This window comes from Sciurus vulgaris (assembly GCF_902686455.1).
Source record: "Sciurus vulgaris genome assembly, chromosome: 18".
Taxonomy (NCBI): domain Eukaryota; kingdom Metazoa; phylum Chordata; class Mammalia; order Rodentia; family Sciuridae; genus Sciurus; species Sciurus vulgaris.
Window position 1 is genome coordinate 6,898,050 of NC_136479.1, and position 25,813 is coordinate 6,923,862.

The 25,813-nt window shown below is 54.2% G+C and overlaps 1 protein-coding gene across 1 annotated transcript in view; it reads left to right on the top strand.

Moving 5' to 3' along the window:
* The window catches only part of ABAT (4-aminobutyrate aminotransferase), an 87,538-nt gene extending 68,867 nt beyond the window's left edge, over positions 1-18,671 (top strand). The window contains exons 7-16 of the mRNA XM_079120467.1: positions 4,433-4,513; positions 5,080-5,172; positions 5,505-5,567; positions 7,628-7,691; positions 8,166-8,314; positions 9,670-9,807; positions 10,570-10,737; positions 12,024-12,170; positions 16,326-16,437; positions 17,385-18,671. Coding sequence (XP_078976593.1) covers positions 4,433-4,513; positions 5,080-5,172; positions 5,505-5,567; positions 7,628-7,691; positions 8,166-8,314; positions 9,670-9,807; positions 10,570-10,737; positions 12,024-12,170; positions 16,326-16,437; positions 17,385-17,506 — 1,137 coding nt within the window. The 3' untranslated portion in view covers positions 17,507-18,671. The remainder of the gene's footprint in view (positions 1-4,432; positions 4,514-5,079; positions 5,173-5,504; positions 5,568-7,627; positions 7,692-8,165; positions 8,315-9,669; positions 9,808-10,569; positions 10,738-12,023; positions 12,171-16,325; positions 16,438-17,384) is intronic.
* Positions 18,672-25,813: the final 7,142 nt, after the last annotated feature.

Genomic DNA, 25,813 nt, shown 5'->3' on the forward strand with positions numbered 1-25,813 from the left:
AGAGGTCTCAGTCCACAGAAGGCGGCTTCTTTCCCTGAGGCTTGAGGTGAGGCTGAACATCAGGGCGGGAGAGCGTGGCAGAGGGAAGCGATCACATGGTGATCAGGAAGCAGAGAGAGTTCGCTCCAGATACAAAATATATAACCCGAAGCCACGCCCCGTTCCCGCCTCCTCCAGCCACACCCGCCGCATCGGTTACCCCTACCAGGGGGTCAATCACTGATTGGGTGAAGACTCTCACGACCCAGGCATTTCTCCTCCGAACCTTCTGGTGTTGTCCCGCAGGTGAGCTGCTGGGGGCACCACGTCTAAACCATCACAGGTGTTCGCAGAGCAGGAAATGCATCAGAGGCGTGACTCTGCCACAATTTCTAGTGCCCCAAGCCAAGTCCCAAAGCCACCAGGACAGTGGCCTCTGGGGCCTCCCTGCCCTCAAGTCTCCCCCACGCAGCGATGCCACTGTTTGCATTTGCATCGAGCTTATTACACCGATTATGTCAGAGAGAGAGAGGTACCCGGGACGCCCCCAAATCCCAGGACAGCCCCGCTTCTCTAATTAAGCGTTCTGATTTTAGAATAAGTTCCAATTGACAGGTTGCAAAGATCGCTGGGTCTGCCCCAGCTCTCGCGGTCACCTCTCACCTTGCCACGTCCTGTCAGGACAGCGCGTGGCCCTGCTCTGGCCCATGACAAGCTGCAGCCGGGGCGTCACGGTCCTGGGCGTGCTGTCCTTTTCTGCTGTGTTCCAGGTCTGACCTAAGCGGCCACGCTGCGTTCAGTACTCAGACCCAGCTCCCAAGGCCTCGCGGTCCGCCCTGGCGCAGCCCCTCCAGACTCCTCCTGCCCTTGCCACAGGAGCTGGGGATCCCAGGACTGTCCCAGACTCCACTGGCACCAAGACAACGCAGGGCCTGGGCTCCTGGTCCGCCCGCTGTGTCCCTGGCTCAGGCCCCTCCTGGGCCCCAGAATAACCCCCTGCGGCCTCCAGCCCCCCACCCCCACCCCCGTCACCTGCAGAGCTGAACTGTGTGAATTCGCTGGCTCAGCACGGCTCTCCAGCGCCACCCTCCTCCTCGGCAGCAGCTCGCTCTTCTGGTCAGTACAAGTGACAGGGTCAGCCAAGGATGCGTAAAGCCCCTGCCCAGTGACTGCCAGGTGGTGGGCACCCCAGGTGGGTCAATGCTTCTCCCCCAGGGCTCACTGTCCGCTCTCTCCGGGCCCATCCCCTCCTCCTGTGGGAAGGATCATGGCCCCACCTGGCCTGGTGCTGCTCCAGAGAAAGCCGCAGCCTTGGCGGGTGTTCCTTGCACCCTTCAGGCAAGTAGGTCAGGCCCTGTTCTCCCCATTTTAAAGATAAAGTAGTTGAGGCTCATTAACTGTAAGCAACTTAACCTCAGTAGCTTTATCTCCTAATCTAGCACTTTCACACGCCCCTGGGTCAACATCATGTGAGTGAACATCCTCGACTGTCCAGAAATATAGTGCAATATTTTTATAAGACTCTACAAATATAATGCAGCAGTTTTATATTAAGAATCCATAAATTAGTTCGAGAATGGAGTTCAGCATACAAACCTTGGAATGGTCATTTATAAAATGAAAAAGAAATATCCACTGTAATCTAAGCCTTCCGTGTAACTGTAACTTTTGAAAACCCCGTCTCCATAGCCACGTGACCTTGCTTGGGTTAATGCGCTTTCGTTCACGTGACTCAATTTTGGGCTCTGAGAACATTTCTCCTTTGGTCGTTATAAATATACCACCTGAGTAAGTCAATGTACAGACTTTGTCCATGTTTGGTCAAGAAGTGAGATGACCAGCAAGGGAGGCGACCCACACCTGTGATCCCAGCCACTCAGGAGGCTGAGGCAGGAGGATCGCAGGTTCGAAGCCGGACTCAGCAACTCAGCAAGGTCCTAAGCAACTCAGTGAGACCCTGTCTCAAAATAAAACCTACAAGTGCTGGGTGCTGGGTGTGACTCAGTAAAGCACCCCCGGGTTCAATCCCTGGGACTCCCCCTCCCACCGAGAAAAGAAGTGAGGCGTCGCGAAAGCCAGGTCAGCGTAGGAGATACCGCAGGGTTCTCCACACAGGGCGACAGGCCGCGTGGTGGCAACTTCCTTGTGGCCAGGGTCCTTCAGGGACTGGCCGTTCCTGGCCTGGGTTTTTCTTCCTCTGCCTTCGAGAGCGTGCGAGGACGTGGCAGCAAGCCTGCAGGGTGAGATCTGGTGTGACACTGGCACTCCTGCCAGGGCCTCACCTGTCAAGTGGGCAGCTGGTCACCAGCCCTGGGTTTAGAGGCAGCATGAGAAGAAGGCAGTGACCGGAGCGTGGGACTGTCCCACAGACAGAGCTTGGTTCAAGATGATTTGGGCCAGAATTCTCAAGTTCATGCCCATTAAGATCTGCATTCACCTCCTTCGCGATGTGGGTCCTGTCTTTCTCCTGGGCCGGGCAGCCCGACCCACCCTGGACAAGCGACTTCTCCTCAGTCCCCAGTAGGACCCTCATCTCTTGAGTACCAAGAGCTGGCCTCCGTCCAGCACCCAGCTCGCACTGTGGACGTCCCTGCAGAGGGACTCCTTCTCTGGACCCACATCTGTTACTAGAGAGGAACATCAGGCTGAGATGGAGAATTCTCTCTTTCTTTCTTTCTTTTTTTTTTTTTTTTGTACTGAGGATAGAACTCGGGGGCACTCAACCACTGAGCCACATCCCCAGGCCTATTTTGTATTTTATTTAGAGACAGGGTCTCACTGAGTCACTTAGCACCTCACTTTTGCTGAGGCTGGCCTTGAACTCACCATCCTCCTGCCTCAGCCTCCAGAGCCACTTGGATCACAGACGTGTGCCACTACACCCAGAGAGAATTGTCATTTCCGAGCATGGCTTATTTCATGCTCTGTCCTCTCTTCTCATCAGCTGGGACCCCCTCACATCAGGCCCCTGTTCTACTTGGAAATTCCAGAACTACCATGGCCTCATGGTGCCTTTTTTTCTTACTCTTTAAAAAATATATTATTCTTTAAAAAAAAAAAAAAATATATATATATATATATATTGTATAATTCCCACACAGTAAAATCACCCTTTTTGGTGTACAGTTCTGTGAGTTTCACCAGGTGCGTGGGTGTGTAACCACAGCCTGAGCCTAGACACTTCTGTCCACCTGTGTTCACACTGCCATTCTCGATGGCCAACGGCGGAGACACCTCAGGTGTCCCTCGGTGATGAATGGATAAACAAGTGCACTCTCTCCGTGCAGTGGAGTATTACTCAGCCATAAAAAGGAGAGACATTCTGACTCATGGAGCGACACAGATGACCTTGAGGACATTAGACCAACTGTAATCAGCCAGTCACACAAGGACGGACACTCTGATTCCACTTGCAGGACGGCCCTAGAGGAGCGAGTGCCTTGAAACAGAAGAAATGTGGTTCCCAGGAGCTGCGAGGGGGGACTGGGAGCTAGGGCTTTGTGGCGACAGTTTGGGAAGATCGTTCTACAGGTGCACAAAAGCTGAGAATGTCCTCAATGCCACTGAACTACAGACTCAGAATACTTAAGACAGTACCTTTTGCGTTGAGCAGCTTTGATCCTGATTTTTTTTAAAAATCCAGACAGAGCAGTTCCCGCCCCAGCATCCCCCGCGCCCCTCCCAGCTGGGTCTTCCCAGCTGTGGCTGTCCTTGTCCCCGGGGGTTTACCTTTTCCAGAATGTCATGCGAGTGGAAACAGACCGCACAGCCCATAGCTTCTGGCCTCTGCACTCTGCGTCCGACTCGGCTCCCTCCATGTGGTCGCCCGTGTCAGTGGATTGTCTCGACAGGGCTGGTCATCTTCCGTGCTGTGTATGAGCCACAGCCGATTCCCCTCCTCCCAGTGGAGGGACAGTGCAGTTGTTCCCAATTGGGGGCCACGGAAAATAGAAGCCACCACAGAGGTTCACTACCCGTCTCCATGTGGGTGTGCTTCCCCGTCTCCCGGGCAGGTATCTCGGGCGGGTTGCTGGGCCACAGGGCGAGTGCCCCTGGATGTCACAGGAAGCTGGCCCCTGCTTTCCCAGGTGGCTGCGCTGCTTCGCCCTCCAACTGGGAATGAGTTCCAGGGCTCTGCATCCGGGATCGCACCTGTCCGTCTTCCCATTCTGATGGCGTTTTACAAAGGAATCCCACCTCCCTTTCCCCTGGCCCCCCACCATACAGCATCTAATTTAATCATAAGGGAGCACCCCACCAAGGACGCCCTTTCTGCAAATCCAGAGCAAGCCTAGCAAATTCCTCTGGAGAGCAGGGAGACGTGTCATCGACACGGCCAGAACCCCAGCAGCCTGCGTACCCCGTGGGCCCTGTTTGAACCATCGCCTGTGGAAAGATGGACGGAGACCCAGGCCGGGCCCAGGGTCACCGCCTGTCCTCTGGTCTTTTGCAGAGCACCTTCATCAACAGACCTGCGCTGGGCATCCTGCCTCCAGAGAACTTCGTGGAGAAGCTCCGGGAATCCTTGCTCTCTGTGAGTCGGGGGGGACGGGCCTACCACTGTGCAGCCCTGCCTCCGCCCCAGCCCTGCGGCCCCGCAGGTGGCCCAGGCAGGGGCGGCAAAGGATCGTGATGGAGGACCGGGCGCTGCTTCTGTGTTTCCAGTTTTCCTCTTGAAGGAAAGGGGGTTTTGTGCGCAAGGCACAGGAAAGCCAGGGGAAAGCAGTGTCTGTCCTGTGGCGTGAGCGCGCCCCAGTCACTGGGTCCTCCTGAGGTTTCAGGTCTAGTTGCTACAAGGATCGGAGTCTCTGGGGACCCAGCTTCCCACCTGGAGAGTGCGGCGCCCATGGGCAGCAGTTGCGTCGGGAGGTGCTTCTCTGGCCCTGCTCTCCCCTCTGCTGGCCTCAGGCCTCCCCAGCTTCTCCCCTGCCTCCAGAAGAGCCGGAATCCACCCTCCCACCCTGGTTCCTCCAGGACATCCCCGTCTCCCGCCTCCCTCCCTCGGCCTCCTGATGTGGAGCGATGGGGCCAGGGGCGACAGGTGCAGGTGCAGCTGGCTGTCCCCGGGGCCTGGGCTCACAGCTGGCTCCCTCGCTGCAGGTGGCTCCCAGAGGGATGTCCCAGCTCATCACCATGGCCTGTGGGTCCTGCTCCAACGAGAACGCCTTCAAGACCATCTTCATGTGGTACCGGGTAAGGTCTAGGCACGAGCCCCACTCTCCCCTTGCCTGACAGTCACCCCGACAGGCCAGCTGGTTAGACGTCGGTGGCCCAGGTGGACTCCAGAGAGGGCTGCACGGAGCTTCACCAACATCCCAGTGTGGAGTGGCGGGAAGGCCTGGTACCACACCTACCCAGGGGGTGGCACTCCTTTTACAGTGTGACATGTGCCCTCCCACAGGGCGCAGCTGGTGCTGATGCTGTAGAGACGCCACCATCAGCACAGGAGACCAGCTCAGAGTCTGGGGGCACAGGAGAGGCTCTGTCTTCACAGCATCTGACTCTGCTCTGTTCTGTTTTGGCAGAGCAAGGAAAGAGGGCAAAGGAGCTTCTCCAAAGAGGAGCTGGACACCTGCATGATTAACCAGGTGAGGTCCGTGGGCTCCGCACCCATCCGGCTATGGGGAGCTGCCCAGCCCCTCAGGCAGACAAGGGTGGACCCAGCTTGTCCTTCCCAAGCATCCTCCCTCTGGAGTTCCCTCCCTGGGGATCAGGACCGAGTAGAGTTCTTTCTGACCAGCCTTCACAGTTTCCCAGGACAACTGACTGAATTTGACAGAGCTACAAAGGCCATTCGCGTATTCTCTAGAATAATCCAGAGCACCAACACGAATGTGTACAAAGAGTGTTCTGTTAGTGACACTGACCAGAAAGGACTGGAAACCACCTGTGTCCCCAGAAAGGACTGGAGAAATGTGGGAGTTTCAAATGGAACCCTAATTGTTCCCAGAGACACCAAGGAGGCCACTGCTGGGGATGGCAGGGGGGCTGCAGGGAAATCTAGTTGACGGCCATGTCCGTCGCCTTCCTGTTGCTGTCACAAAATACCTGGCATAAACGACTTGAAGGAGGAAAGGTTTACTTTGGCTTGAAGTTTCAGAGGTTTCAGTTGTCTTGCAATAGGACCTTTGGAGTCAGTCCAACATGGTGGGAACACAAGGACGAGGGGCAGCCCACCTCTCCGCGATTGGGAAGAGACAGAGAAGAGCCAGGGGTCTCAATATCCCCTTCGAGGACACACCCCCAATGACCTAACTTCCTCCCTCTAAGCCCCGCCTCCAGAAGGTTCCACCCCTCCCTGTAGCACCAGAGCCCTTAGGGGCAATTACAGGAGGAGGGCAAGACCCCCACCCAGCTCCCTCTATAGCAGGTTCGTCTTCATTTAGTGTGAAGTTCAAATATAAGTGTCCCCTGCTTAAAAACAACAGGGCTGAGGGGGCCACCGGCGTGCAGGCCCTGGGTGCCATCCCCAGCACCCTGCTCTCCATCAGCCACCGCCCACGTTCACGATATTCTTCAGCCGCAGTAGTTCAGAAGGCGGTCCCTTGGGCTGGACACGCCTGCCGTGACTTAGGGAAAACGAGAGGGTCAGTCGTGGACACTGCTCAGACCACGTCACTAGGTTGGCAGGGAAGTCCCGCTGGCTTGACAGCGGCTGGCCCGGCTGCTGATCTGATCTCACCCCCGGCTGGTGAATGTGCCACGCCCTCCTCCGTGCTCACGTGAAGCTCCTTCGACTCCAGATTTACTTCCTTTCTTCTCTTCTGACCCTTTTCTTCACGGCCCCTGTCCCGCCTCCTTCCCTGAGGACGGCGCGTCCCTCACTCCACAGCCAGGCGCGTCCTTTCCACCAGTGTTTTCAGATTTCCTTCTTCGTTTTTTGTGGCTACATTCAAATACGCATGATAATTACATTTGTGATCTGGAGACGGAGAAAAAGTGGCCAGAAGGCAGTTTGGAATTTGTGGGAAGAGGTCTTCGAGTTTTGCCCAGAGGTCTCAGGGAAAATGCGGCCAGGACCTCCCAGAGACTGGCACGGGGGCCTCTGAGGCTGTCCGACACGTCTGCGAGTGAGCTGGCAGGTGTTTGGAGTCCCCCGGGGAGGACCAGCAAGCAAGGCCAGCTGCGTCCTCTCCTGGGGCCAGGCAAGGGGTGGAGTTCTTGCCTTGGCTTCCCAGTCCTCCCAACCCCAGGGCAGCTGCAGACAGGGGGAGATGGGAAACCTGGGTCTCCCCATGGCCAGGCCAGCAGGCCAGGTTCACAGCCCCCAGCAGCACGGGGACCCCTGCGAGTTGAGGAGGGCAGGGCTGGCTGAGTTCAGAAGCCCCAGCCGGGAGGGGTGGGCAGAGAGCACTGTGGTCGCCTCCTGCTGCCAGGAGGAAATGGCCGGAACCGCAGAGCCTGTGGGCAGCCGGAAGCTCAGATGCATGTGGAACTGGTTTGAAATTTGGTGACCTTTTTTTCTTAATTTTTAAGTGCGTGAAAGAACAGAACATCCGGGGGCTGGGTCGGGTCTCGGTCTGGCTTGCAACTCCTGCCTGGGAGGGATGTGGTTCTTCCGACAGACCTGGGTCCTCCTCCAGCTGCCGGGGCCTCAGGGGTCCCCAGCCCTCGCGAGGTGACTGACGCTGGCCTCTCTTGGTTCTAGGCTCCCGGGTGCCCCGACTACAGCATCCTCTCCTTCATGGGTGCTTTCCACGGGAGGACCATGGGTAAGGAGGGACGGGTGGGCCCAGGGTGGCATTTAGAGCCATGGCCGCAGCAGCAGCAATGGCACTGCTGCCTTTGGTCTGGCGCAGGCGGTTTACACAGTTCTCAGAGTCCCCCAAGAGGGGTACCGCCACGTCCACTTTGCAGATGTGGAAATTGAGGGTCAGCAAGGGAAGGAACTTGCCAAGGTCATTCAGTGGCAGAGGCCGGGGTCTAAACCCTTGTCTCTCATCTTCAGATTGTGTGTAATGAGTGGTAAATCACAGACAGTGCACACGCACACGCACGCACACACGCGCGCACACACAGCAGTTCACGGGCTCTGCTTCAGCTTCAGGAGGTTACAAGAGCTGGGCTCTGCAGGCAAGAGACTCCCTGGGCATTGCAAGGCTGGGGCTGAAATCGTGACCCTTTGAAAGACAGTCGGAGCCCCTGCCCCAAGCCAAGCGCCTGCCTTTCTGTCTTGCTGGACTCAGGTTGTCTGGCAACCACGCACTCCAAAGCCATTCACAAGATTGACATCCCGTCCTTCGACTGGCCCATCGCTCCATTCCCGCGCCTGAAATATCCTCTGGAAGAGTTTGTGAAGGAGAACGAACAGGAGGAGGCGCGCTGCCTGGAGGAGGTAACCCGCCTCCTGCTCCCTCCCTGCTCCTCCTCTCCAGCCCCGCCCGGCCCCAGGAGGACAGGCGCTGTGGGGATGTGGGTCATGGTCCCCGGAAGGGAGGCGTGGACTGGGAGACCTCATGCCCCTCCCGTTCCACGTCGGGAAGGGCGGTGAGACCCTCTTCCTGCCACCTGGCGTTCATCCGCCAGTTCTGCTACCAGCTTCTCCACTGCTCGCGGGGACAGACTGAGAGGGCTCCTTGTCTGCAGGGAGAACGATCCCCAGGGCTCTGTGGAGGGGTTGGGGAAGCACTGGTGCGCTTGGTCCAGACTGAGCGGCGCTCTGCTCATAAAATATGCATGGTATTTCAAGGGCTTAATGTGAAAAACTAAATAAAAATATCTCACTAATAAATTTTAAATATTAATCATGTGTTGACATAATAGTTTGGATAGATTAGGTTCAACAAAGTGCTATAACAATTGATGTCACTTTTTTTTTTTTTTTTTTTTGGTACTGGGAACTGAGCCCAGGGGTCCTTTACCACGGAGCCGCATCCCCAGCCCTTTTTTCCTTTTTATTTTTAACTTTGAGACAGGGTCTCACTAAGCTGCTTGGGGACTTGCAAAATTGAGATGCTGACTTTGAATTTTTGAACCTCCTGCCTCAGCCTCCCAAGTCGCTGAGATTACCGGTGTGCACCATCGCGATGAACATCATGGTTTTTAAAAATAAAAAGAAATTAACTTTAACAGCGTTTTATTGAACCTAATATGTCAGTGTGTCACTAGTATTTCTAAATGATCAGGGAGACGCTGTGTCTCTTCGTATTGAGTCTGGAACACGAGGTGTATGTACTTAGAGCTCAACTCGGTTTGCACCCAGCACATGCCGAGTGCTCCCCCAACCCACTCCACACTGCCCTGGTGGGCTCGCTCTCTGCAGATGAACTTTACAACAGTGTCTTAGAGAGGTGCCAACTCAGATTCTGCCCGAAAGATGCTCACCAGCGGGGGAGCGACAGTCACGCAAGGGGGGCCATGCGCAGGGAGGGCGGTGGGCTCTCCTGGACAGCGATCCTCTCAACGCGCCACAGCCGCCTTGCAGATCAGGACCCGGGTTTCCCGAGGTGCAGTCGCCTGCCCCAGAGCTGGGCTTGCCTCCCCCAGCACTAGCGCCAACCTCGGGTCGGACGCTGGCAGCCACACAGCTCCTAATGGACCCCACGCTGGTCCCCAAAACGGCCCAGCACTCTCAGTACCATTCCACGGGGCTGGCAGAGCCCCAGACGCCCCTCTGTGGACACAACCCGGGAGCCTCCACAAGGCAGTGTCACCTTGGCAAGCTGCTGTCCCTTCCCCTTTGGTTTCCAGGTGGAGGACCTGATCGTGAAATATCGGAAAAAGAAGAAGACAGTGGCTGGGGTCATCGTGGAACCCATCCAGTCGGAGGGTGGAGACAACCACGCCTCGGACGACTTCTTCCGGAAGCTGAGAGACATCACCAGGAAGGTCAGGGGACAGGGCAAGGCCATGGCGGCTTGTGGGTTGGGTTCCCGGAGCAAAGAGTGAGCTTTGGAACCCATGGAATTTCCCGACATGCAGCTGCGGTCACATCACGGAGCGGGGAGGCAGGAGGGTGGACGCTTCTTTAAAATCTTATTGCCGTCTTCGTTTGGAGCTTTCTCGATAATTAAGCGGTTCCTGGGGAGGCCTCAGCCTCCTCCCTTTCCTCTCTAGAGACCCCACTCTCATATTTCAGTCAGCTGTGGTCAGTGGGGCCCCGAAGTCAAACTATTAAGTTAAGATCACGTGTCTACTTGAACGGGTTGTGGTGTATGACCAGTAAGTTCCCAGATAAACGCTGTAAGTCGTGAGTTGGTTTAGACACAAGTACCATGTTAGCAATGGGCAGGGCAACAGGTAGAATGTGGCACCTGAGTGTAGGAGGTGGGTCCCCTCCCGCTGTAGACACAGTCCCTTCTGACGGGTCCATCCCAGGACTGAAGCCAAACCAAACAGCCTTGGTGTGGCTCTCGGTGGCCCTGCTTGTCCCAGCTCGGCAGCCTCTGGACACACTCAGCACCCAGCGCAGCTCGGGCTGGAACTGTCCCTCTGCTGGAGGGCTGCCCAGGAATGTGGGTCTGCTCTGCAGCTTAGCCAGCAAGGAGACATGGCTGGGTTCTGGGTTGGCTGGCTGGTCACTGTGCGGGGCAGGGGCCACTGGCCTCTGCAGGTATTTATTTCTCTGTCCTCTCTCCTATCTGGGGACAGCACGGCTGTGCCTTCCTGGTGGACGAGGTCCAGACCGGAGGAGGCTGCACCGGCAAGTTCTGGGCCCATGAGCACTGGGGCTTGGACGACCCAGCGGACGTGATGACCTTCAGCAAGAAGATGATGACGGGGGGCTTCTTCCACAAGGAGGAGCTCAGACCCAGCGCTGTGAGTGGGCCCGCAGGTCACAGGCGAGGGCGTGCCCTCCCCAGAACCATGCCTCTCTTGTGGGAACTCAGGCCCGGTATGTCCCCGAGGTGTTGGACGGCCCCACTTACCACCGTAGTTAGCTGATGGTCACGGCCACCCCAGCTGTCTCCACAAGTCCCTCTGCACAGCCGTCCCCTGCCAGACTTCGATAAGACTAACAGCTGCCAAGTCAGACCGAACACTGCCCTATGCTAAGCACTCCATGTGTTTGTATAATCCTCTCAACGATCTAACCAACAGGTGTTAATTTTATTCCCATTTTACTTACATGGCTACAGGCACAGAAAAGTTAATAAGTTGTTCATGGTCACACGGCCTGTAAGTGACAAAGCCAGGATTCAAACCCAGAGCCCACGCTCTAAACCACTGCACTGTACTGCTGTGCGTATAAACAGATCGTCGTTTCCATGTGCAGAGAGAGAGGGAGCCAGCAGGGGCTCAGAATCCTCCCTCCCATCTTCCCTACATGTCGTTTCTACCCTCAAGGTTACTTGTGGTCTGAAGTGGCAACTGGAATTCCAGGCGTCAGACCTCAATTCTAGGCAGTAGGAAAGAAATAGAAAGGGATGAAAAGGTGGCCCCTTCTTGTCCTCAGCAGTCTTCCCAGAAATCCCACATGACACTTCCACGTTCCATGAAGCTGGGTCATACTTTCCGGAGGCTGGGGGGTGTGTTTTCGCTGGCCCTGAACAGCTGGAGGGTGTGTAACGCCAGTCACCTGGGCAGGGTGGAGTGCCCGCAGCCCAGTCCGGCTCCCCGCTGTGAGTCCCTCACCCCTCAGAACCTCTGCCCTATAAAACAAGGATCACAGCCTGGCCACCCACCCCATGATGAGATTTTGGTCAACAGCAAACCCCAAATGTCACGGTGGTCCCCCCAGATTGCATCCCCTGTGACCTAGCGGCATCTTAGTTTGTGGTATGCGCACTCGGTGATTTTCACATGGTGGCAAAACCCCCCAGGGATGCATCCTGTGATAATCAGTGCAGGCCCCAAGTGAAGGGCCTACTGTCCAGGCTTCCCCAGGCCTGACTAATCTCCGGGAAGCAGGGACTTGGTCTCCCCACAGCGTTCCTGCCCGGAGGGTGGTTGTTGGAAGGATTCTGGGGGCGGGGGTGCTCCCCTCCTGGCCTGCCAGGGGCTCCCCGGGTGAGTTTCTCTGCTCTCCAGAGGAGAAGGTGTGCAGGGGTGGGGGCCCTGCACGGAGTGGCCGCGGAGCCCTCCCAACACCCACCTCCTTCCAGCCTTACCGGATCTTCAACACCTGGCTGGGGGACCCGTCTAAGAACTTGCTGCTGGCCGAGGTCATCAATGTCATCAAGCGGGAGGACCTGCTGGATAACGCGGCCCGTGCTGGGAAGGCCCTGCTCACGGGGCTGCTGGACCTCCAGGTACCCCCAGCCCTGCCACCAGGCGCCCACACCCCCAGGGTCACAGCCGGGCCCCTCAGCGTGGCCCTGCACCTGCTGTTCGGCAGTCCTGAGCAGGCCACCCTGCAGAGAAGGCGCCCCCACTGCTCCACACTGACCCCACCAGCTCCCGACTCTGTCACGTCCCTCCTTGAAGAGCGTCCCGCGCCCTGCCTCTCACCCCGGCCTGTTCCTCATTCCCTCTTCCGCTCTGCCTTCCCCTACTCCCTTCTGCAGCAGTCTTGGTCCCTGGGATCTGCAGCAAGCCATAGGTAATGTTAAATGTTCTAGAAGCCAAGCGAAAAGTAGACAGGAGGAGGTAAAATTGATTTTAAGAATATATTTTACTTAACACATTATACCCACAATATTATCATTTCAACAGGTCACCAATATGGAAAGCAAATAATGTGATATTTCAGATTCTTTTTCTCAGCCTTTAAAATCTGATGTATATTTTAAACTTAGAGCATGTTTCAGTTTGGACTCATCACCTTTCACCAGCCCCTGGGCAGTACCGCTTTGCATTCGAGCTTTTTGTCCAACACACACAAATGCCCTCTCCTAGACTTGGGGTCTAGTGGGAGGTGGTTAGAAAGAATCAGTGTTTCCAGGACTGGCCAGCAGAGCCCACAGGAGGGAAGGAGGGGTGACTTTCTCCAGGTAGCTGGTCTCAAAGAGCCCCTCCCCTGGGATCTTGAAACATCCATTTATCTATGACATGAGCAGAAGCTCACTGAAGAGGTGATGATAGTGGTGATGGTGATGGTATTCACAGTGGTGGTGATGGTGATGATGTTGATGTGATGATGGAGATGGTGATGGTGATGGCATTGACAGTGGTGGTGGTGGTGATGGTGATGATGTTGATGGCGGTGATGTTGATGGTGATGGTGGTGATGTTGATGGTGATGATGTTGATGGTGATGTGATGATGTTGATGGTGAGGGTATTGACGGTGGTGATGGTGGTGATGGTGAGGGTATTGACGGTGGTGATGGTGGTGATGGTGAGGGTATTGACGGTGGTGGTGATGATGTTAATGTTGATGGTGATGATGTTGATGTTGATGGTGATGATGTTGATGTTGATGGTGATGATGTTGATGGTGATGGTGGTGATGTTGATGGTGATGGTGGTGATGGTGATGGTATTGACAGTGGTGGTGATGATGTTGATGTTGATGGTGATGATGGTGACGGTGGTGATGTTGATGGTGAGGGTATTGACAGCGGTGGTGATGGTGATGATGTTGATGGTGATGTGATGATGTTGATGGTGATGGTGATGATGTTGATGGTGAGGGTATTGGTGGTGGTGATGGTGATGATGTTGATGTGATGATGGTGATGGTCATGATCTTCATGCTGGTGGTCGTGACGTTGATGGTCTGTGTTCTTTGCCGATGTTTACCTCTCTGCCATGATTAAGGACCTAATGATAATAACTTCCATTAATTGAGAACTTGATGTGCCAGACAGTGTGTTAAGGACTTATCTTGTTTAATGTTTAGAATAGAGTTGCCATATTTCATGAGGGAAAGGCAGGACCAAATTTAAATTTAAATCGCAGAAATTCAAGATCCAGAACTTGGATTTGGGTTCCAGAGGAGTCAGGGGCTCAGCCCCACCCCCACACATGGTTGACAGATTTAGCAAGTTAGAACATAAGATGCAAGATGCCCTGTTAAGTTGGAGAAACGGCTGCTGGTTTTTTTTGTTTTGTTTTGTTTTGTTTGTTTTAGCAGAAGCATATCCCATGCCTGCAACTTAGGACACACTTACACTTTATAAAATTATTGGTGTCTATCTGAAATTCAAATTTAGTTTGACATCGTATGTTTTACCTGGAAACCTTAACTCAGAATGACTTCAGGAAAATTTGACTATCCTCATTTTCTGGAGAAGATGGAGGCTTGGGGAGATGCGTCCTTTGCCCAGGCCCAGGCAGCAGTGAGGGAACCACGCTTGAAACGCAGGTCTGCCTAACTGCGACCTGGGGTCAGTGTAACTCGGAAGACAGCTGAGACCCCCACTGGGTGTGCTCTGGATGGAGTCCAGAAACAGACTTCTCTTAACTGGGTCAGAATTTAAAATGAGGTTGGCGGAGGGGCAGGGCACCAGGGAAACGTCCATCCAGTTGGGAGCTTTCACACTGGGGAAGCGGCATGGGCAGAGTGACAGGTGGCACTTATTTCCCTGGGAGACATGGGGGCCCTGCTCTGGTTGCCCGAGGGTCCAGATCAGACAGGGATCTTGGTGTCCTGGGGCTGCCCCTTGTCTGGAGCTGATCCCTTCCTGAAGGTCAGGTGGACCCGGGGCTGCCGTCCCCATGAGCCGTCACCACGGGCAGCTTGTGGAGTGAAGTCACGCCTCCCTGGCAGAACAGGCCCAGGTGAAGACAGCGCCAAAGGGTTCTGGGGACCTGGCACCCTGCTTCTGAGAACCTGAATGGGGGCTGATTTAGAGGGTCGGGGGATTCTTGGTCCCTGCTGGGATCTCAGAGAACTATAAGCAAGGAGGAGTTGGGACTACAGGAATGTCCTAAAATAATCAGGGGGATGGGAGAACTGAGGGGAAGAGCCTTCACAGATGCACACACGCAGATGCACAGGCCGTCAGAGCCCGGCCTGGAGGAGGGGCTGGGGCTCTTACTGCCCTGCACTCACTCATTCGGCCAACAGCCACTAAGCGTGTGTGTGTGTGTGTGTGAGTGTGTGTATGAGTGTATGTGTGTGTGTGTATGTGTATGAGTGTATGTGTGCGTATGAGTGTGTGTGTGTGTATCAGTGTGTGTGTATGTGTGTGTATGAGTATATGTGTGTGTGAGTGTGAGTGTATCAGTGTGTGTGTATTAGTGTGTGTGAGTGTGTGTCTCTGTGTGTGTATTGTGTGTGTGAGAGTGTGTGTATTAGTGTGTGTGTATGTGTGTCTGTGTGTATGAGTGTGTGTGTGCGTGTGTGTATGAGTGTGTGTCTCTGTGTATGAGTGTGTGTGTATGAGCGTGTGTGTGTGTATGAGTGTGTGTGTGTGTATGAGTGTGTGAGTGTGTGTGTGTGTGTGTGGCCCCAAGGTATGACCCAGTGAACAGACCTGGATCCTGGATCCCGGCCGCCCTGAAGACCACGTGCTGGTGAGCGAGGGGTTCCGTCACTGCCAGAGCATGGCTTTACCTCCAGTTTCTACCGGGAGCGGCCATGAAAGAAGACCCGCTCTCACAGCTCTGCTGCCAGTGCCCTGAAAGGCCTCCACGTTACCCAGGCCTCGGCTGCTGTCCTTCACGCGGACAGTGGAGAGCAGGAAGGGATGGACCCGCGGTCCAGGGCCTGTGCGCCCAAACTGCTGCCAACTGGGTGGCTTAAGATGAGAACCTATTCTCACACCGTTCTGGAGGCCGGAAACCTCGAATCGAGGTTCTGGGAGGGCAGGTTCTTCCAGGAGGTTCCGCCTCGCCCAGCTCCTGGGGGCTGCTGGTTCCTTGACAGTCCTGGGCCTGGGATGTGACCTCCATCCCCTGGCCTCCTCCCCTCTCTGCTTGTGTCCGAACGCCCATCTTGTAAGCAGGACAGCTGTCTTGGGTTAGGGCTGACCTTCGTTCGAAGGACTCATCTTAACCTGACTCACTACCTCTGCAAAGTCCCTATTTCCAAACAAGGTCATTTTCAAAGTTCCGAATGGGGCAGCTGGGTACCATTCAACCCAGTGCATCCCCAACCCCAAAGCTTTCAACGAGAGGGACCACCTTCCTAGAACAGCTAATAATAGAGATGGCTAATATCTGTAGAGCACCTACTGAGTGCCAGGCCCTGGGCATAGGACTTGGCACTTAGTAGGTGCAATGTCCCATTGAATTCTCCGCACGGGTCCTTAGGGTCAGTGGCTTTTGCAGCTTCAGTTTACAGAAGAGGAGCAGGTGTGGGCCACGTAGGTGCCACCCAGGGCTGCAGTGTGGAGGAGACAGCTGGGTTTGAACCCAGGCCTGGACGCCTCCAGAGCCAGAGCTCTTCGCCCAACAGTGGTCCTACAGTCCAGGCAGAGTCCCAAGGGCTGGGCCAGGAGAGGCATCTGAGAAAGCACGGCCATCGAGCCCAGCTAGGGCCCAGGTGATGGCTCTGACACCCCTGTCACCCCTCTGCAGGCCCGGTACCCCCAGCTCATCAGCAGGGTGAGGGGACGCGGTACCTTTTGCTCCTTCGACACTCCAGATGAATCCATACGGAACAAACTCATTTTAATTGCCAGAAACAAAGGTAAGGAGGCCCAGGATGGACACTGAGCTCCAGCATGTCCACAGTCACTGTGAAGAAGCCCTCGGGGTCCCTCCTTCGGGGAGGTGCAGTCTCCCTGGAAGGGGGCAGGGAGCACCGCATTTTGCAATCTACTGCGATCACAAATCCTGGGGAAGGGGAAGGGTGAGACCACCAAGTGGGGCAGTGGCGGGGACCTGAAGCCAGGGAAGGCTGCTCGAAGATGGCACTTTACCCTGGGTTGACAAAGGGACAGGGCTGGGCCAGGTGGGGAAGGAGAGGAAGCACGTTCTGGGCTGGGGAAGCATGCCGGCATAGCTGAGGGAGGTGGAGCTGACAGGTGGAGGAGCAGAAAGATCAGAGGGCGGTGGGGACAGACAGAGGGACGCAGGCCCACACCAGGAACCTGTGCATCAGCTCGGGAAGCTGACTACCCAGGAGCTCTGGGAAGCCACCGAAGGGTTCCGAGTGGGAGGGGGACATTTTGATGTGATTAGAGCACCTACTACGTGTCAGGCAAAAAGCCAGATCTTTTTTTCATGGCTTCTTGTAGAATCCCTGCAGCAGCCCTAAAGGCCGGGATTAATCAGCCTCCTTTTTAAAATGAGAGAGCCGGGGGCTGGGGGAGGCCCTGGGTTCCATCCCAGCGGGCAGGGGAGGTGGGAGCTGCCCGCTGGCCGCCAGCGTCAGCCGTGCCTCTGCCCCAGCCGCTCTCGCCTGCCTGCTTGTTTCCTATCCCTGCACGCCATTAGCCTCTGGAGGGCAGGAGGGCGGCACTCAGCAGCAGGCGGGAGGGAGAGAAGAGGAGGAGGGCCGCGGGGAGGGGCCCTGAGCCGAAGGTCAGGCGGAGCCCGGGCGGGAGGACCAGGGTGGGCCGGTGGTGGGTGAATGTCCTCCCGTCCTCCTGGCACAGGCCGCACCCCCACCTACACCTCCTGCCTCTTCCCCAGGTGTGGTGTTGGGGGGCTGCGGCGACAAGTCCATCCGTTTCCGCCCCACTCTGGTCTTCAGGGATCACCATGCTCACCTGTTCCTCAATATTTTCAGCGACATCTTAGCAGAGTTCAAGTAGAGAAGCCATTTCCACGACACTCAGAGAAGCCCGATCTCAACAGCTGTCAATTGATTAGTTTGCCTAATTCATGTTTCCACTTAGAAGTGTCAGCGGCGAAAGCATGAACTGAAGGGTTACCGTGGGGAGGGGATTTTTGGTGGTTGTGGGGAGGGAAGGGAGGTGGGCTGGCTTTGATCTTCCTCCCAGCAGAGCCGGTGCCGGTTGGTTTCCGTCCTGGACATGGTCTTGGAAAGGGCCCTGTGGTCCTGGCCATATTTCAGCCCACCTCACCCCAACAATTTCTTTGGAAGCCAGTCAAGGGAGTCCCACCCACGCCTGAGGCTGGTGGTCAGGGCTCTTGGTTCCAAGCCATCTCGAGCACCCTCTCGTGTCATCAGAGAGGGCCGGCTTCCCCTCACCCTATGCAAGCAAACATGCCCTCCCCTCCTTCCCCTGCGCCTGGAGCTCTGAGCACCCCATGCTTGGGTCAGTGCAGACCTGGATGGTTCCCAGGAACCAGCAAAGCGGCACAGGACGGAGCTTGGGGAAGAGGGGCCTCTGGCCCTGGAGACTAGGACCACTCCTCGCAATGCTCCTGGGTCCTCTGAACCCTCAGTTCCACCCCCGATGGGCTTCTGCCCTTGGAGGATCTCCGGGTGGACCAACTCTTACTGACACCCTCCATCCCCATACCCTCCTCCCTGCTGTGCGCGGCCAAGACTGCGGCCTGAGCATGCAGGGGACACACATGAGCTGGAAGTTCAGAAGAACGAGCCTGTCCCCCAAAGAGCACAAGCCCAGAACCACTTCATCCCATCTGGGGCCCCTTGGGGTCTGACTCTTGACCCCTCTCCCGGGAGGCCCCTTCTCAACTTTCATTCATCCGCCTTCACGCTGCTTCTTGAGCAGAGCTGATCCACCAGCGGGGCCGCTGCTGGATTAGGTTTCTTCCTGAGGGAGTTGATGAAGTAAAGACCCCAGAGCCCTGCACTTGGGGAAGCAACCTGTTGGTGGGGGTGGCTTCCTTGTGCTTGCCTCTGAGCTCCACTCGCCTGAGTGCCAGAGCTGGAGATCACAGGTAGATGACCCTCACGTGGTTGAACAGGCTGTGGCTGAGGCCCCAGCATCTGGGCTGGAGGCAAGTCATTATCGGAACTGATCTGACCTCAGATGCTCCTAAAAAGAGCACCTGCGAGTCCATGATCTCGTGGGTAGGTGGAGAGTCTGGCTTGCATTCTGTGACCAGAGGGGGAGCCTCTTCGCCTCCTGGTGCCTTGGTGGACTCTTGGAAGACGAACGTGTCAAGGTTCCCAGTTCAGCATTTTGCTCTTTCAGTAACTAATCACCCAAAGATTCAGCTTCCACTCTTCCTCACACTTGATCATCAACCTTTTTTTTGAGAAATGAAATGTCTGACAGAGCTGGACAGACCCATGGATCCCGGTTCTCTGCCCTCCTGCAGTCTGCGGCCACACTGCCGCTTTTCCTAAGGAATTTTACCACGTCTAAGGTCATGTCTGCACTGCCAACGAAGTGAGGCTGGATGCCTCCCTCTCACTCATTTGTACGCTTTTTTTAATACATCAGTCTTCACTCGCTCATCAAACTTCCATGAAATCCCTGTGCCACCCCAGGCCTTGTGCTAAGCCCCTGGAAAACACACAGGAAATGAAATGTAGTCCCTGCTCTCAAAGAACTCACTACCCATAGGGAACAACAGATTCTAAGACCAACAACTAAATCAGAGTGGCGAGCGCAATGACAGAGGTGGGCGTGGAGCCTCAGCGAGTCAGAGGGGAGGGAGGACCCCAATCTGCCTAAAGTTTAGAGGGACTTTCAAGGAGAAAGTAACGTTTGAGCAGGACTTTGCAGAATGAGCAAGTTCCCCAAGCAGACAGGGCAGGAGCGCAGCGGTTCACAGGCTCATTCCTTTCACTGGGAGCCCGACTCCACAGGCAACAGCCCAAGGCTCCAGCCTTACTAACGAACAAGAAAATCGCAAACCCAACCATGATGCACGTATCCGGTGATGAACGCCTTCTTCTGAGAACCTCAGCACTGGGTGCAGACATTCCATAAGGTTCTTAGAGTCCGACGGATTTTGAGCCTGGCCACACTGGGACACTTGGCTCTCTTCAGTGGAGGACGTGGCTCGGCGTTCTGTTCCCTCCCCGCTGGGTGTCGGTAGAGGAGTGAGATCACTTTATCCGGAAAGTCATTTCTGGACTTATCGTTCACTTCTTACCAAGGGAAGTTACTTGCGTAAAATGCTGAAGCCTTTCCCGAGTCCTTGTCGGCTTGGGACGTGAGCTCCTGAGATGTCCTCTTTGTGGGGTGGGAGTGAGCTGGAGGAAATTCAAGGAAAAGTTTTGGCAGAGCTCAAGATGGTAGAAACCAAGAAGAGGTTGGAGAAGACACTGGGAGCCCAGTGGACAGGTTGCTGTGCAGGGCAGAGCCCAGGAGGAAGCCCTTCTGTGGGGGTCTGGAGATGAACCCATCACCCATTCGTACCATCAAGTCTAGTGCGTGTCTCTAGCGAGTATTGTCACTTTTACAGAAAACCAAGTCCAGTACTAGCAAGTCTTAGCACATCCTCCCTTTTATTATAAATGGGTGTTTTTTATGATTTTTACTGACGCTCAGTAACCATGCAAAATTGTGCTCAGCATTAACATATCTATATATCTATCCTATCTCTATATCAGCTCATGGTAGAAACTACAGCTAGGGAGCATTGCAGACTCATGCACACAAAGTGATCTTGTTTACAGTACTCTGTCGACAGTGCCAATAAATGATAAGGAAATTAACATGCCACAATGTAACTGATGACCACATGCACAATTCCATGAATTAAATGTTTCCTGTGTTAATCAGTATTCTTAAATTAAAAAAAATATTTATAATGGAAACGTCAGCATGAGTGTGGACTTTCTGAGTTAGAAATGGTCTTGTTACACACAATTATTTGATAAGCACTTACGAAGCACCTATTGTATACCTCGTGTAGACATCTCAGGGAAGCTCCACGTGCGTGAGTCACCCTGGGCTCAGAAAGCACTGAGGCCATCACCACTACGCTCGTATCAGCAGCAGGGATGTTGGGATGGACGAGGTGCCATCCTTCTCTCAGCTCACCTTCTGGCCCAGAAAGGGGACAACCACCTAGTGCAGGGACGAGACAGACACTGCCTGCTGCAGAGGCACAAGGCCAGGCCTCAGTCAGCAGGGCAGAGGTTAAGCCCAAGCTTCACCTCCGAGGTGAAGGGATGACTGAGCAGAGTGACGCGGGGCATTTCAGAAGATCACGCCAGACAAAGGCGGAAGGCAGGTCCCGCGCGGGGTCTCAGGGGTCCTTATCGCTAGATCACCAACAGCAGACAAGAGAAGGCTCTGACAGAGAAGCAGGAAGGCAGGGCCCGGTCCCCTGGGGCCTCCTCTGCCACGCTGAGCAGCAGGAGCCTTCCGCGTGGGACATGGGGCCACCAAAGGTCTGGAGCGGGGTCTCCAGGGCATGCTCCAGAAAAACTCCTGAGGGCTCCCCAGGAGGAGCAGGGAGGCGGGGAGAGCAGTTAGGAAGCTGTGGCAGTCCACCATGGCCAGCAGCCTGGGGGACGAGGACAGCGAGGCAGGCCGGAGAGGGGAGGAAAAGCAGAGTCCAAAGCCCAGGACGGTCATCCTCACCACCGAGGTGTTAGGACCGCCCTAAAGAGGTTTCTAAAACTCCTAATGTTTGGGCCTCACCAATTCAGAGTCTCCAGTAGCTACGACGGGAATAAAGTGGGAGCAGAGACGACACAGAGAAGGCCCAGAGCCGCTAGGAGGCACTGCGGAGATGGCCATGCCCTGGCTCCGGTGTCCTGAGCTGGAGCCGCCTCTGCCCCAGCTGGAGCTATGGTGCTCGAGGTCCTCATTTTCCTCAGCTGTAAAATGTACGGTTTGGATCACATACTTCCACGGGCCTTCCAGCTGGGACAGCCAAAAAGCCTATGAGACAATTAGCCTGGAAGGCAGTATTTACCTAAAGTGTACTTTTAAGCACTAATCCCATGTAAACAGTGCTGATCGTCTCTTTTTCACATCTGTCAAGCATCCTGTTCTTTTTCTTTTTTTTGGTGGTGCTGGGGGTTGAACCCAGGAAAGCATCCTGTTCTGATGGTGCTTTAAAATTCTCACAAGGAAACTATGAGGTTCTGCAGACCTATGTTTAAGATGAGGAAACCGAAGCCTGAAGGGGTTAGGAGCGCCTTCCCAGTCTCGCCACGTAGAGGCCAGGATTTGATCCATATGATTTATGGAAGAAAGAGCAGTGTGGACACGTGCATGCAGCCCATGAAGGACTGGGTGAGATGGGACTGTCAAGTACTCAGCCACCTGGTTTGGGTACCAGGGACTGAGCCCAGGGGCACTTAGCCACTAAGCCACACCCCCAACCCTCTTTTTTGAAACAGGGCCTCCTTAAGTTGCTGAGACTGGCATTGTGATCCTCCTGCCTCAGCCTCCCAAGTTGCTGGAATTACAGGTTGGGCACCACCAGGCCTGGTAGGCCTTGGAAAATTGACAAGAACTGTTCAGCACTAGTGTGAGCTCCAAAATGCACATTTCTAAGGCAGCTGGATTAAAGATACCAGAACCTCAAGGTCAAATACTCTTTGAAAAGACACTGTTTTCTATATTCTGTCCTTCCCTCCCCTCTGGTGAGGCAGGACAGGCCAGGAGAATGACTCAGCTCTGCCACTTTCTAGCTGGGTGACCCTGAACAAGGCAGTTCACCTCTCTGAACCTCACCTGCCAAATGTGGGTGATTATAGTAAATACTAATATTTCTTGAGTACTTCCCTGGACTGAGAACCACTATTCTAAGTGCTTTTCACATAGTAGGTCCCTTAGTCCTCCCAATGATATACTGTTATCATCTTCACAAGTGAAGAAACCAAGGCATAAAGAGAGGTTATGTGACTGGCGAGCTCCCAGCAGGGCTGGGATTCACACAGACAAGAAATCTAGCTTCAGAATCATGTGCTTCACCCCTGCATTCTACTGCCTCCCTGGGGTGCTCCAACTCAAATAGCTACTGGCAAAATTAAATAAAATAATGTAATAATCACTGGCACATAGGAGGTGTTTAACATTCCTTTGATGCTGCTTCTTCATGAACAGGTGAGTGTGTCTCACAACATAGAATTCTAACAACATTATAGAGCAGAGTTTCCACTCGTAAATATTAAATCCATTTCCTAACACAGGTACAGACCTGACACTGGACTATTTCAACTATAAATCAGTAAAAGGAATGTTTTGTCCCTCAAGTTGGTATAAACACGGCCAGATGGTATCAGCCCAGCCTGATTAGCTCTAATCAGGCAAGATTTTATGGTTGAATGCCACAGGATCAAAACAAGGCCATAAAAGTTGGACTCTGCCTGGGGTTCGATGGGACCCTGTTGCTTTCCATTAAGGAACTTACGTGTCCTGAAGTCATAAAACAGCAGCTAAAGGAAAGCTCCAACTGGAGTTGCTTGGGCAATTCACCAGGCTGTCCCCAGCGAGGCACGGCGCCCACTGAATCCGTCTGGGAGGGCATTTGACATGGAGACTGAATGATGGGCAGGGAGGTGGGTAGACACCTGGCCTGTGACAAGGTGAGGCTCAGGTTTGGTAACAGTAGGAAGGGCAACAGCTGTCACTGGACTTTGAGTGCCATGTGCTACCTGACATGCAAGCCAGGAGCATCGACCGGATCAGAGCAGACCCCATGAAGGTCCAAGTGACAACCATATGGAAATTTGACAGGCCAGACCACCCTGTCCTCCATATCTAAATGATACACCCATGGCACATGCAGGGTGGGAGGGGGTTGCAAAGTCCAGACAGGAAGGAAAGCCACTCTGCGAGGGACAAACACAGTCAGGTCACAGGACTGTGGGTTTCCTGTGTCCACTCAGCTTCAGAGTTCAGAATCGGAATAAGGCTGGGAAACTTCTCCCTGCTTTAGAAAGCTGGGGGAGCCTGCATACACAACATCCTTCTTCACTTATTAAGGACAGCGATGGGCTCGTTGTGAAAAGTCAAACCTTATCAGAAGGTATAAAGCTGAAAGTGGAAGACTTCCTGTCTCATCCACCTGCCCCCACTGCCCTCCCCAGGGGTGACCGCTGCCAACCATGTTGTTCTGTGCTTTGCTCTCTTCACTTAATGCCACCCATGGTCACCTTGCCACAGCAGCAGATGTGGATCAACCTCCTTCTTTTTAAGGGTCACGTGAGTGCCACAGTATGGACCTACCAACATGTATTTAACTATGTTACCTACTAAGGGAAACTTAAGACCTTTTTTTGATTAGAAATATTTAAATGAACATCTTCACATGTATTCTTGGGTATTTCTGAGATGATTACTCTACAGTCAATCTTTGCCCCCGCCACCCCGCAAGATTCTGCAAGATTCATGCTGGAACCTCATCTCCAGAGCAGTGGTATTTGGAGGTGGGGACTTTGGAAGGTGTTTAGGTCATGAAAGGTATTAGCGCCTTTATGAAAGAGACCCCAGAGTGCTCCCTCACCCCTTCCCCCACGTGAAGACATGGTCAGGAGATGGCAGCCATGAACCAGGAAACGGCCCCCACCACAGAGTCAGCCTGAGTGGACGTCCCAACCTCTACTGTTTTGAGTCACCCAGCCTGTGGCAGTTTCGTCTCAGCAGCCCGAAGTAACAAAGACAATTATTTTTTGTTGTTTTTTAGAGGGGAGAATCCGAATACACACCACACCTGCATGGAAGCCCCCGCCTGCGTTTGGGTAATTCCCAAAACTTGGGGTGCCTTGGATTGACATGGAAAGCACAGGAACACAGCACCTACCAGACTCCACAAGGCTGAGCATGGGTGACCCTTGTTGCCTTTGTCTTGTTCACTTCGAGCATTCAGAACAGCTCCCCACCCCGACCGTGTTCCAGAAGACCCGGCTCATAGGGCACTCACGACAGGAGCTGCGATCTTAGCTCAGAACGCACCTGCTCCGTGTGCCCTCTGCTGGCCTTGCCTGAGCCGGCCACACAGGGAACCCCAAGCTGATGGGAACTGGCTCTCGCCTTCCAGGGCAAGTCCCTGGTGCCAGATCCTTCAGGGCCGGCTGCCAACCCTGACTGCAAAGTAGAGTCTACTAGGGAACCCTGCAGATAGTGATACCAGGTCATGGGCCCGGGTGATGTTTTGAAAGCAGGGTCATCATACAACTAAGTCAATGGAACCACATGCCATTTACCCTGAAGAGTTGGCACTTTAGAATGGGTTTAAGGACCTCCAGGCCCGGCCAGGCCCACTGCCAGGATCTGGGGCACACCGACAGAATAGTGCATTTCAAGAGCATGCCCTGAACCCACAGCCCTGTCTAGGAAAACCAGACGGACTCACTTCCATAGTGATTGGCATGAAATCCAGGCACCTCCCTTGGCAACTGCCCTCACCCCATCCAGTGCAGAAGCACATGCCTGCTGCTCCCTCAGTGCCCGCCTCCTGCTTCCACTTGGGGTCCAGGGCTAAGTCCCTCCCACCATGCCCCTCCTCCCGTCCTGCCTCAGACCATCTGACCCTTTCTTTGCACTTGTCACCATCTGTAATGCCATACATACATTTAACAGCCACACACACCACACACCCCACCACAAGCTCCACAAAGGTGAAAATCTTGCAGTAGCCAGTGACTGCACAAGGCAGACACCTGTAAAATTCAGGCGGAATGAATGACATCTGGAAGCCCACAGGGGCAAACGCTTTTGAATTGTTTTATTTGCTTCTAGAAATGCAAAAAATGAATAACAAAAACATCTAACTTCCTTTGTGTTAACTGATTATTTTTTTAAGTCACTTTTGGGCCCAATGTGGTGGCACATGTCTATGATCCCAGCAACTTGGGAGGCTGAAGCAGGAAGATCACAAGTTCAAGGTCAGGCTGCGCAACTTAGTGAAACCATCTCAAAATAAAAAATAAGTATTGAGTTTGTAGCTCGGGGGGAGAGCACCCTGGGTTCAATACCTAGTACTGAAGAAAAAGAAAAGGCTGCCTTTGGGCTGATGATATGGCTCCACGGTGGAGCACCTGCCTAGCCCACGGGGGCTCTGGGTTCAATCCACAGCACTGCAATATATGAAAAAAAGAAAAGTCATTTTTCTCAAAATACCATTTTCAGTCCACAGAGGAAGAGTACAACATTCTTTTCTAATTTATTTGTAATTAGTTCTAATTAGTTGTACATGACAACAGAACGCATTTTGATTCATTGTACATGAATTGAGTCCAACTTTTCATTTCTACATTCTTATTAATG